The sequence below is a fragment of the Myxine glutinosa genome, chromosome 2, assembly GCF_964187855.1.
Source record: "Myxine glutinosa chromosome 2, kmMyxGlut1.1, whole genome shotgun sequence".
In the NCBI taxonomy this organism is placed as follows: domain Eukaryota; kingdom Metazoa; phylum Chordata; class Myxini; order Myxiniformes; family Myxinidae; genus Myxine; species Myxine glutinosa.
In genome coordinates this window covers 107,726,997-107,740,115 of record NC_136262.1, presented here as the reverse complement: position 1 = coordinate 107,740,115, position 13,119 = coordinate 107,726,997, and the positions used below count along the sequence as shown (strand labels likewise).

At 45.0% G+C, this 13,119-nt stretch overlaps 1 protein-coding gene across 3 annotated transcripts in view; it reads left to right on the top strand.

The window, feature by feature from the left end:
- LOC137421438 (zinc finger protein ZFPM2) overlaps positions 1–11,142 on the top strand; it is a 125,127-nt gene extending 113,985 nt beyond the window's left edge. For all 3 annotated transcript variants that reach the window (XM_068107505.2, XM_078771395.1, XM_068107506.2), the window contains 2 exons: positions 639–839; positions 8,383–11,142. In XM_068107505.2, coding sequence (XP_067963606.2) covers positions 639–839; positions 8,383–10,781 — 2,600 coding nt within the window. In that variant the 3' untranslated portion in view covers positions 10,782–11,142. The remainder of the gene's footprint in view (positions 1–638; positions 840–8,382) is intronic.
- Positions 11,143–13,119: the final 1,977 nt, after the last annotated feature.

Below are 13,119 nucleotides of genomic sequence, written 5' to 3'. Positions count from 1 at the left end.
GGCGAACGCCTGAAATGTCCGCTTCACTTTGTTTCCCACAGTGCATTTAACACAGCTTTGTCAGAGTGTTGGTGTTGCTGCTGCCGAAGCAGTTGATTGGCAAGGGTTATACTTCGTGGTTTGTCATTGCCTTCCCTGCGTCCCAGTGTTGTTTGTCTGTGCTCTATCCCTTTTTATGCCGAGTGTCAAGCATAGCAGCAGCACGTACCATTCTAAGACTTTGCCAGGACTCGGACGGTGTTGCAACCACCGATCTCCCAGACTCAGAGCGGACATTCTAACCATTACACCCCTGAGTCTGGTGGTCTTGATGCTGTATACTCCCTGCCAAAAGCATACTAGACAATAGATTTGTCCAACTTATGTGAAGGTTGACAGCATTAGTGGTATCTTAGCTCGCTGATTCTATGGTCCTAATCCATGGGAATTGTACGTTATTGAGCAGTGATGTTCCTTAATCTTAAGTCAATGTTTGCCTCGTGAGGATAAAGCAGAAGTTTGAGTCTAATATCAATAATATCCTTCAGTAACACCCTTGTTTTTTTATTTAATTTATTACAAGATCTTCCATAAGAGGATATGAAACAACAATGTGAACCTCCTCTAAGTTTTAACCATTATCACCATCTTTCCTCCAGAACCTTCGTTTCCTTGCAAGAACTGTAACATTTCCTTTAGTTCTGAGAAGAACCTCCAGGCCCATCTGACGTTTTATTGCGCCGGGCGATTTGAGGCCCCCGCCAGCATGGTGTACGATGGACCGCAATGCAAGAGGGCCAACGCAAGGGACTGTGATCCGCCAAATACCCTCGGGGATAACACCGCACCCTTTGTAAATGGTAAAACATTATGTTGGTCAGAACATGGCAACTTCATTAATCTATTGCTTATATTTATAAATGTAAAAATATATTTGTGAAATGTTTCTTTTTGACACTTACTATGATTCAAGTTAATGCATCTACCAAATATTATGGGACACCCCTGGGCCATTCCATATCAAATAAATCCTGCATAAACACAAACATCCCCGATATTCCTCTGAACACTCATTGGACTATTTCTGCTTGGGCCTTCAAAGTGGAATTGTTTAGTTTCTGCACAGCTATGTTTTAATAGTCAAGTTACTTCGTGTCTGCCTGTTGTAACTTTTGTTTTTTTACAATTGTCAAATGTTACTGTGTTAACTGCAGTCCTTGGGAGTTCGCTGCCTCCACATGTGTTTGTAGATTTTTCTTTTTTTTGCTGGGTCGAGTTTTTCACAAGGCCTTAAGGACATTGATTTGTTGTTGTTACCTCCGCCACCGAAGGTGGATGGAGGATATGTTTTCACCCCTGTCTGTTTGTTTGTCTGTCTTTCTGTCTGTCTGTGAACAGGATATCTCAAAAAGTTGTGGACGGATTCGGACGAAATTTGGCAGAGATTTAGCGTATGTGACAAGGACTAAATGAGTAGATTTTGGTGACGATCCGGATTCGGATCCGGCTACTAGAATTTTTAAAGTCATTCTTCACCATTGAGTTATAGGGCACAAAACGATAAATAGCAGGATATCTCAAAACATTATGGACAGATTTGGACGAATCTTGGTGGACAGGTTGGGTGAGTAACAAGGACTAATCGATTCGATTTTGGTGAAGATCTGAATATGGATTCGGATACGAGAATTATTTAATTTTTAAGTGATTCTTCACCATTGAGAGATTGGGCCAAAAGTGATATATAACATGATATTTAAACGAGAACCGGCACTCTTCGACATCGCGATGTCGACTGATATGCCTCCGCCCACATTATTACATCATTATAATACCTGTACCAAGTTTTAATTTAAATCCCTTCAGCTGTGCACAAGTGCTCACATTTTTACCTGACATGACCTATAACCTTTGGCCTTCGACCTTGGGACCCCCAAAATCTAATCACTTGATCCTTACATCATTATACATACCTGTACAAAGTTTGAATTATATCACTTCAGCCATTCTCGAGTTATAGACCTATTACAGACTTTGACCTTTCACCTCTTGACCCCAAATTCTAATCATTTAATCTTTACATCATTGCACATACCTGTACCAAATTTGAATTAGATCACTTCAGCTGTTCTCAAGTTATAGACCTATTACAGATTTGACCTTTGACCCCAAAATGTAATCACTTAATCTTTACAATATTATACATACCTGTACCAAGTTTGAATTAGATCACTTCAGCTGTTCTCCAGTTATAGACCTATTACAGATTTGACCTTTGACCCCAAAATGTAATCACTTAATCTTTACAATATTATACATACCTGTACCAAGTTTGAATTAGATCACTTCAGCTGTTCTCCAGTTATAGACCTATTACAGATTTGACCTTTGATCTTTGACCTCAAAATCTAATACGTTAATCTTTACATCATTATACATACCTGTACTAAGTTTGAATTGGATCACTTCAGCCGTTCTCAAGTTATAGACCTTTTTTTTCTTCTTCTTTTTTTTTGGTATACAGAGTCTAGGCTCGTGAAAGAGCTAACATTTATCAAACAAACAAATCAAACAAACAAGCAAACAAATTATATAAAAAGGGGAGCGGTCGACAAGATGGGGAGAGAAGGGGAGGAAGCACACAAACACAACATTTGAGAGCAGGGACATCGGGAGATGTGTTGGAGGGAGAGGGCCTGGGGGGAGGCAGGATAGGCATAAAACGCAAGGACACCAAGGACTTCCAGGAAAGAAGTCGGCACCTCAAAAACGTGGATTTGGGGTGAAATTAGCGGGGGTAGAAAAGATCAAGGTTTTGGATGGGGGAAGATAAGAGATGGTGGTGAACAGCCGTTTTTAAGACCTGGAGGGAGGAGTGGGATTGAAGAGAGTGAGGGAGTTTGTTCCAGAGGCGGGAGAAAAGAGGAATGAAGGAGTAAAGGTGAGCAGAGAGTCTTGATTTTGGCAGTTTAACCATAAGAGGCTTGCTGGCAGATCTTGTGCGACCTGTAGGAATATTTGGGGGACAGAGCCCAGAGAGAGCTGGGGGAGCAAGGCCGGAGAGGAGTCGGTAGAATACAGAAAGACCACCAACCTGCCTGCGGTGAGTAAGTGAAAGGCCCTCGGAGATAGCGTCATCGCGGGAGATTCCAATGATTCTGAACGCTTTGGTTTCAACAGCGTGAAGACGAGCTAGGTGTGAGGCAGGAGCACCAGCCCAGAGGGGAGAGCAGTACTCCATTGAGCTGCGGATGAAAGCCTTGTATGTGGTGAGGAGCTCAGGTGTGCCAAGGAAGGACTTCGCACGACGGAGGATGCCCAGTCGGCGACTGGCTTTGGAGGCCAGATTTGAAATGTGGTTTTCCCAGGAAAGATCATGGCAGATAGTGAGACCCAAAAGCTTGAGTGACAGAATTTCTTGGAGAGGATTATTCAGAAAGTAGATGGGAGGGTTGTCCAGTCGATCTTTTCGGAGAGACATCGTAAGAGTGTGAGATTTGTCAGGATTGAAAGACATGTCCCACTTGTTTGCCCAGTCTGTGATTTTGTCCAGGTCTGCAGAGAGTGAGGAGGCTGCAGACTGCAGACCTATTACAGACTTTGACCTATGACCCTTGACCTCTTGGCCCCAAAACCTAATCAGTTCATCTTTACATCATTCTACATAAGTGTACCAAATTTGGTCAGAATCCCATCACTGGTTCACAAGTTATCGCGGTAACAGTATTTTTACCTAACATGACCTCTGACCTTCGCCCTTTGACATCATGACCCCGAAATCTAATCAGTTCATCTTTACCTCACTGTACATACTTGCACCAAGCTTGACCAAGATCCCTTCAGCTGTTCTCAAGTTCTCGCAGTAACGAAAACCTATCACGGACGGACGGACGGAAGTCGCCGGAGGCATAAAATGTGATGGACGAGTTATGACTAAACTTGGTGGACGGGTTGGTCCGGTGACAAGAACAAGCCGATTAGGTTTTGGTTCAGGTTCGAATCGAGATCCGGCCTATCAGTGGGATACAAAACATAGACTGTTCAGCTTGGAAGAGGTATGTGCTCTACCGGGTGCCATCCTAGTTTTTTTTGTTTTTATCCATCTGCATATCTGCCCTTTGCCCTTCTCCATAACCCCAAACCTGTTCATGTAAACATTGTAAATGTCTATTTTGTTGTTGCCCCTTATATTTTGATGTATTTCAGTCATGTTAATCGTTTGTGTCCCACATGGTTGGTTCCTTCTCCCACCGCAATCTTCATTTTCTCTTACCTTTGTTTCGTTGTGCCTTCTTTTACCCTGACCAAAAATGAATTAGAAACTAGAACGGCCCTTGGTGGCGAGCTTAGTCTTGCCTTGTGTGCTCATTCTGAACAAAAATACCATCGTTAACCAAATATGCTACCATTATTGCTCAAACATACCCAATGTTAACTGAACATGCTACCATTATGGCTCAAACATACCCAACTTTAACTGAACATGCTACTATTATGGCTCAAACATACCCAATATTAACTGAACATGCTACTATTATGTCTCAAGCATACCCAATGTTAACTGAACATGCCACAATTATGGCTCAAACATACCCAATATTAACTGAACATGCTACTATTATGGCTCAAGCATACCCAATGTTAACTGAACATGCTACCATTATGGCTCAAACATACCCAACTTTAACTGAACATGCTACTCTTATGGCCCCAACATACCCAACTTTAACTGAACATGCTACTATTATTGCTCAAACATACCCAATGTTAACTGAACATGCCACTATTATGGCTCAAACATACCCAAGGTTAACTGAACATGCTACTATTATGGCTCAAACATACCCAATGTTAACTGAACATGCTACTATTATGGCTCAAACATACCCAACGTTAACTGAACATGTTACCATTATAGCCCAAACATACCCAACATTAACTGAACAGTGAACATGTTACCATTATAGCCCAAACATACCCAATGTTAACTGAACATGCTGCCATTATGGCTCAAACATAACCAATGTGAACTGAACATGTTCATGTTCTGTGTGTGTGTGTGTATGTTATTCGCATAACTCAAAAAGTATTCAACCGAATTGCATGAAATTTGGTGGGATGATTGGTTATTATACGGGACACATTTGATTAGATTTTGGGAGCAATCGGGTCAAAGGTCAAGGTCAAGGTCACGAAAAGGTCAAAATCGTATTTTTGTTGTTCTGTTCCCTACACTCCCATGCCAAGTACAGAACAGTAGCTGCGGCGAAGGTATGCGCTCTACCGAGTGCCCGTTCTAGTTTTCCTTTAATCCAATATGGCTGTCATACCACGCAAGCTATGATGTCAGAGTTATCAATAAAATATTCTCCATGGGGAATCCCTCCTATGTTTAAAGTTTCGATTTTGATCAGACAAGCAGTTGTAGAGAAAAAATAAATAAGCAAAAATATTGTCGTGTGACTACCCTGTGTGGTGAACACCGCAGGGTGACACGGAGGACCAAACGAGCTTAACACTCCGAGGCGTTCAATTCAATATGACGGTATTCGTTATACGCGCAGGGTGGAAGAGACCGAAGAGCACTTACGTTCACGGATCCCACCAGTCTTCACACCTGGATAAATGAACTCAAACAACTTGAAAGTAAACTGTACAAAAATACCGGTTTTATTAAAGAAAATGCCGGAAACAAAATAAAACACGGTCAAATAACAATAAATTCCTAAATTGGAGCGCTCCCAAACAGATAAAATAACTAAAAATAAATGTGTTATTCAGTAGGGCACTTAGCTCAAATCAGCTGGTGTATCTCGTCAGGAATCTTCAAAGATCGTCTCAGGCCTTGGCGGGAAACGCACGTTTGTTGGCGCGAACCAAGCCTAACGCGCGAAGCGAACGAGCAGGCACGCAGCCCACTCTTCCAGTCGTGCATGTCCCCACGATATCAGCACGGAAAACCGCAGTTCCCGGCCTGTGGCTCTTCCTCCTCACGACCACGAGCAAGATGTCCTAACACGGCCGTTTGCGATGGTGTCCAAAATCAGACGGGGCGAGAAGATGTCGGCACACGACCATTCACGATGAGATCCACAACGAGAAGGACCAAAAGGAAGTCGATGCCGAGAGAGACCAAAATGTCGACCGTTCACCAACAAAGTCCAAAATGAGAAGGCGCAAAAGCAATAGCGACCGTTCACCCACAGTTCCAAAATGAGAAGGTGCAAGAGGGGCAATAATGACCGTTCGCTATTGTATCCAGAATGAGAAAGCGCAAGAGGAGGAAATGTCGGTCAGAGCGTTCTTTTATCGTCCAGGCTCTGACATCATCTCAGCACGTCTCCATGTCCGACCCTATCGGCGAGTTCCATCTAATAAGTCCTCTGTGCCAATCAAATCTCTGCCCAATCACTGCTCTTGGGGCGTGTCTCCACAGAGCTGCCTGTCCTGTGCACTCACCAAGTCGGTGTTATCCATGACAATTCTTCATGCCTGGCTTCCGGTAGGTTTTTAATTAGTGTGTTTAATGGGCGATTTCTGGCTCGGTGTCTCGTGCGGTGTCATAAGGAACAGAGGAATAAATTACAGAGGCAATTACACACAGGGGATTAACAACAACAACAACAACATGCATTTTAAGGCCATTTTCCCTGCTAGAGCGGGGGTTAGCCTTGCGGTCCCCATGACAATCTTCTCCATTTTGCCCTATTTTCTGCATCTCTCCTTGTTAATCCCCTTGCCCGCATTTCTTCTTCCACCATATTTAGCCAAGTCTTTCTCGGTCTTCCCCGTCCTCTACTGCCTTCTAGATTCATTTCCATCACTCTTCTCAACCAGTCACTTTCATCCTTCCTCAACACATGACCAAACCATCTCAACCTGTTCCTCTTCACAGCATCAATCACAGGCTCTATTCCCATCATCTGTCACAATTCATCATTTGTCTTCCTCTCTCTCAACGATACTCCGCACATCCACCGAACCATTCGCATGTCCACCCTTTCCAGCCTTCGTTGCTGCTCTACATTCATTACCCATGTCTCGCTCCCATAAATCATAACACTTCTCACACATGCAGCATACACCTTTCCCTTCAGCTTCAATGACACTCCCCTCCTCATCAGCACACCACCCAGTTCCCGAAACTTCTTCCATGCACATCTCACTCTAGCAACCGTTGCCGAGTCTGATCCACCTTCTCCGAAGGTGATCTGATCCACCTTCTTCTCCTTCTCTGGTTAGCTAAAAGGGGATTCATTTACCCATAATCCCTCGCTAATTAACAAGCCCCACCCCTCTGATGGGGACAAAGATACAGGCTTACCCGACATCCGATCTACACGAATTTCCCTACTTATGATACATCGAGGTTTCTTCTTCTTCACGAACAGTCGGAGCACACTAATCTATACACTCTACCTGGATGAAGGTATCCCTACCCCCTACAAACGTAACAATATATAGACCTGGACACACAGACAGGCAGGGGTGTTACAATAATCTTGCACCACTTTTGAGGCAAAACTAATGAATGAGCAGGGAGGAGGAAACAGCAACAGACCAGAACGAGGCCCACAAGACCACGTCTCTGGACAAGGAAACATGAACCTGGAACAAAACACACAGAAAGACACAACGAGATCCGCAAATACGAGTACATTACATTAAGAGACTAGAAAAGGCAATCAATAATTGCAGACCCTCACCAAGACTTGTTTTGTATGGTGTTATAGTACGTATTTTATACAAGTACTCGCGTTCTAATCATGCATACGTTAGAGAGGTACTCGGCTGAAAAAAAGAGAATGTGCACTACTGGCTACCACTAAATGGCCTTTGTGGCCTGTGTTCGCACATTCTGTGCAGAAAGACAAATGGACCCAAATGCCATGCCTCTCAGAGCAGAAAATATGTTGTCTAGCCATGATGGAACCCAAAACCGTAACTGTGTTTTGTGATACCTTGAGCATCACCCAACCTGTTTGATTTTTTTTTTTTTTTTTTTTTTTTTGTATACTGAATCGAGGCTCGTGAAAGATTTTGGTAGCGGGGGTAATAACCATTCGGCAGCTTTTCCAACGCAGTACGGGAAGTGGCTGCCGTAAATGGGAGACAGACAAACGCACTTACAGACACCACGGTTTGCTTTATATAATAGATAAAATGTGAAATTTTCATTAATTTTCCCCAAGATGTCATAAAAGTATATAGATATTGTAATTTTATGCCATTCATACATTATGCAGATTGCTTTATTCAATCCAACATCAATATTTTGGCAAAGCTAAGTAAATAGCATATGGGAAGTTTCAAGAAAGTAATCTACTCAGACCCATCTCTGGTCATTTCACCTAAACTGCCCCTCTTGCTCCTTTGTTACCCTCCCACAATCTTTCGCCACAGGTGTCGCAGTAGACCACACATATCCTATGAGCCCAGTAGGATGTTTTCCTTTGGGAATTTGTGACAGCAGACAAGGTGAACTGAAAATTCACTCCAATCCAAGCAGTATGAATCTTTCTTCGGCTACTCTCCCAGAGACTTCAGATTTTACAGTTGCTCACGGAAACTCCACAAAGCAAAGTTTCAGGTGTAAGAAAGAAAATGGCCACTGCATTATAGATGGACCACATGGATTGAAGCAAACCGCTCCCCATGAAAACTATTTGCAGGAGCAATGTAGTGTAGGCCTCGCATCGATGGACACTCGAGATTGTGGAAGAGACAAGATTAAGGAGGAAACTGATGCAAGATGGGATGAAGCTGCCAAGGTATGTGAAAAACAGGTGACATTAGAGAAAGATCTTGGTTCAAATGATAAATCTGAACAGGTACAACCTCAAGAAGACACTTCATCTGAGAGGTTTCATGTCACCAAAAATATAGTCAAAGTCAAAAGTGAACCAAGGTCACCAGAGCCCTTACCGTGTCCTGTACAGCATGCAAAATCCACAGGCATGGATGCTTCCTTCCTCTCAGACCCCATACTTGGCCATTCTCTCCTTTCCTACACGCCAGTGGGTGTAAATAAATCCGATTGGTTAGCTAAAATGGCTAATTTCAGTTCATTGCATGTAAGGCCAGATTACACTGCTGTCAGATCATCCTCACTGCAACTCCAAGAGGCTCATAGAAAGACCACATGTTTTGAATGCAATATTAGTTTCACTAAACTAGAAACATACCTTGCTCATAAGCAACTCTACTGTGCAGGTGGTCGTCTGTTGGAAGGCACAAGCCAGGACATTGCAGTAAAAACAAAGAGTTTGGAATGTAAGCTTGGGATTGAAGTGAAAAACCATGCAGTGAACAATAAGGTCAATAACGTACCTTTACCGAAAGACACTGCGACAAAGACACTTGGTTTTTGTGTTCAAGACATCAAGAAAGAAACTGTAGAAAATGTGGGGAATGAAATCAGCAATGAAGACTTTGAAAGAAATGGAGCCAAACCTACTCAGTACATACAGAATGACGGGCAAACAACTTGTGAAACGTGCAGCATTCACTTTAGCAGGGTTGAGAACTACAATATCCACAAACAATTTTATTGTGCTACTCGTCATAATCCTTCCGGTCAGCGGCAGACACCCGGCGCTCAGGACCACACATCGAGGCCGAAACCTCAGGTCGGATGGTGGCAAACCCGACTGAGGAAGCGTGGTGTGCAGAACGATCCTACTAGCCCTAAAAGTTCTTCAAGCTCCGACTCAGAAGAGTCGAGAAGTCGATCTGTTAAGAAAAGGTGTGAGCAACCCGCTACCTCGAGATTGGAAGTCAAGGTTGCAGGTGAAGTCGGTACTTTGCCATTTGGAGCTGCAGGTAAAGATGACGATGCCAAAGACCCTCTGCTTGGGGGTTCTCCAAGTGGTGCTGTGTCTTGCCCAGATGCACCCATTGATCTGAGCTTGAGAACGGCTGGACAGGTGTTAAGAGTGTCACCAGGCCTTTCCGTTTCCACATGTTTCCCTTCCATTCAAGAAAGTCCCCAGCATCTTCTCTTTTCTGACTACCACAAGTGTGCCTCGTGCCAAATCGCCTTCGGTAAGCTCGAGAACTACCTAGCTCACAAGCGCTATTACTGTGCAGGAGCCAGCCTCGCCTCAAGCCATTGCCACGCATTCTTCCAGCCAGGTTTGGGCCAACGGACTCGGCTTAATGGTGCCTTGGCTTACAAGCAACAAAAAAATCCCGCCCAGCCTATCTCCAACGCGAAGAATTACGTGCCCCAAAATGCCGTGTGTACACCGACTCCATGCGCACGTCAGAGATTCGTCGAGCAACAATATTGCAATCCTAATTTGGCCACTGAAACGATATCCCCCTTGCCCGCTTCAAGTCCAAATATCTCGACCTCCTCCATCAAAAGACAATGTGAAATCGACGACAAATCGAGTGGTGCACTCTCGTCCGTAGTCTGTCCTGAGGGTCTCATAAAGCAAGAAGAAATCGCAAGAGATGAAGAGAACGGTAAAGTGTCGAGCAATACAGATCTGCAGTCCTCACCCAACGCCAGTCCAGCCGCACCAGAAAATGTTGACAAAAGGCCTCAAAGCTCTTGCAGCGACACCTCGCTTTGTACAACAAGCGCGGCTGTAGAAAGACCGTCGAGTGCGGGCAGCACAGACTCTGGAACTCGGAGCCGAATTAATGTGACGGGACAAGGTGGTGCAGCGGGCACACCCGTGAGCAGCAAATATTGCCGCTTGTGTGATATTCAATTCAGCAGTCTTTCCAATTTTGTTGCACACAAGAAGTTTTACTGTGCCTCGCACACTAACGAGCACCATGCCGTCAAGTGATGTTGACTTTTCAACGCACAATATGATGGATAACTTTTTGGAAATCCATTGAAGCTCTTTTTCTACCACAATGTTTGTGACACGAGTTGTCGCTCCTCCAGTCACTCTCGATTGTTTTTATTTATCACTATGAAGTCTCCAAATATTAATTTATTGACAGGTTGAAGGACATTCTCTGTGTTTCATGACGTTCACAAATTATATTTGTGGTTTATTTTAATTTCAGTTGCCAGGAAAGACAGCATTTATTGACGATTCAAATGGATTCCGTGGATATACAACTAGCAGAGGGCCTTGATTGTGTTTATGAATCGCCAGAGGCAAACAGGGCACATGAAATAAATGTCTTTTGTCTCCATTATTCAAAGAATTACGTTTTTTGATTTAGTCATACAGTCAATGAATGCAGTAGGTACAAAGGAAATACTTTAAAGGGAAACTAAACTCAAACTTCAAATTGTGTGAATTTTTGGTGTATGACGTTGTGACTCATGGAAGAGCTACAACTCAGAAAATAACAGAAAGAACATGATGAAAAGCAGGGAAACACCAACAAGGAAGGAAGTAAAGGGACACATGCAGGATGAATGGGCAATGGGAAGAATGAGTGAGGGTGAGGAGGTCACAGTGGTTGAACAAACTGGATATGAGCTCAAAAAGCAAGAATTGGGGCTGGCAGAATAGCATAGAGGTACACCTACTCACCTCTGAGCCGTCCTGCCTGGAGCTGGCAAGATAGCGTAGAGGTACACATACTCACCTCTCAGCTGTCCTGCCTGGGGCTGGCCGGATAGCGTAGAGGTACACATACTCACCTCTGAGCCGTCCTGCCTGGGACTAGCCGGATAGCGTAGAGGGACGGGTACGCACACTCACCTCTGATCCATCCTGCCTGGAACTGGCAACATAGCGTAGAGGTACGCACACTCACCTCTGAGCCGTCCTGCCTTGGACTGGCAGGATAGCGTAGAGGTACACATACTCACCTCTGAGCCGTCCTGCCTGGGACTGGCCAGATAGCGTAGAGGTACACATACTCACCTCTGAGCCGTCCTGCCTGGGACTGGCCGGATAGCGTAGAGGTACACATACTCACCTCTGAGCCGTCCTGCCTGGGACTGGCCGGATAGCGTAGAGGTATGCACACTCACCTCTGAGCCGTCCTGCCTGGGACTGGCAGGATAGCGTGGAGGTACACATACACACCTCTGAGCCGTCCTGCCTGGGACTGGCCAGATAGCGTAGAGGTACACATACTCACCTCTGAGCCGTCCTGCCTGGGACTGGCCGGATAGCGTAGAGGTACACATACTCACCTCTGAGCCGTCCTGCCTGGGACTGGCAGGATAGCGTAGAGGTACACATACTCACCTCTGAGCCGTCCTGCTTGGGACTGGCTGGATAGCGTAGAGGTACACATACTCACCTCTGAGCCGTCCTGCCTGGGACTGGCCAGATAGCGTAGAGGTACACATACTCACCTCTGAGCCGTCCTGCCTGGGACTGGCCGGATAGCGTAGAGGTACACATACTCACCTCTGAGTCGTCCTGCCTGGGACTGGCCGGATAGCGTAGAGGTACACATACTCACCTCTGAGCCGTCCTGCCTGGGACTGGCTGGATAGCGTAGAGGTACACATACTCACCTCTGAGTCGTCCTGCCTGGGACTGGCCGGATAGCGTAGAGGTACACATACTCACCTCTGAGCCGTCCTGCCTGGGACTGGCCGGATAGCGTAGAGGTACACATACTCACCTCTGAGCTGTCTTTCCTGGGTTATAATCTCGGCCCAGCCTTAAACTATCACCTTAGTGTAACGCACCAGGGTGAGGCATAAATGTGTTTGCCATCCCTCTGATGGACGTTAATCTGGGCATCCCGCATGCCAACATTAGTTGGTGCACGTTAAAGATCCCAAGGTCAGTATCATTCACGAAGAATAGGCTCGCTATTGCCATCACCCTAGCAAAATTCCTGTTATAACCTACAAGGGGCATTGCATTAGTGGTACAGCCATGCCTCCTCAGCCAATGATGTGACTCTCAGCTATGAGCTGCATATAAACAAAAAAATGAAAGGTGTGAGGGAGGAGGGGGGCGGGAGGGTGGGGGGAGAAAACACAATAACCTGGAAAATAAGGGGAGAGATAATGAGGGTAAAAAAGATCATGAGTATAGATGTGGGATGGGGCGTGACATGTGGAGTAGATGAACAGCCATCCTAAAACCATGAGGGAGGTTGAACACACTAAGGAAGTTGGTTCCACATGTAAGAGAAAAGAGGAGGAAATGGGTGAAGAGGTGGCCATTAAGGTCAGGATTTTATCAGGAGTGGGTT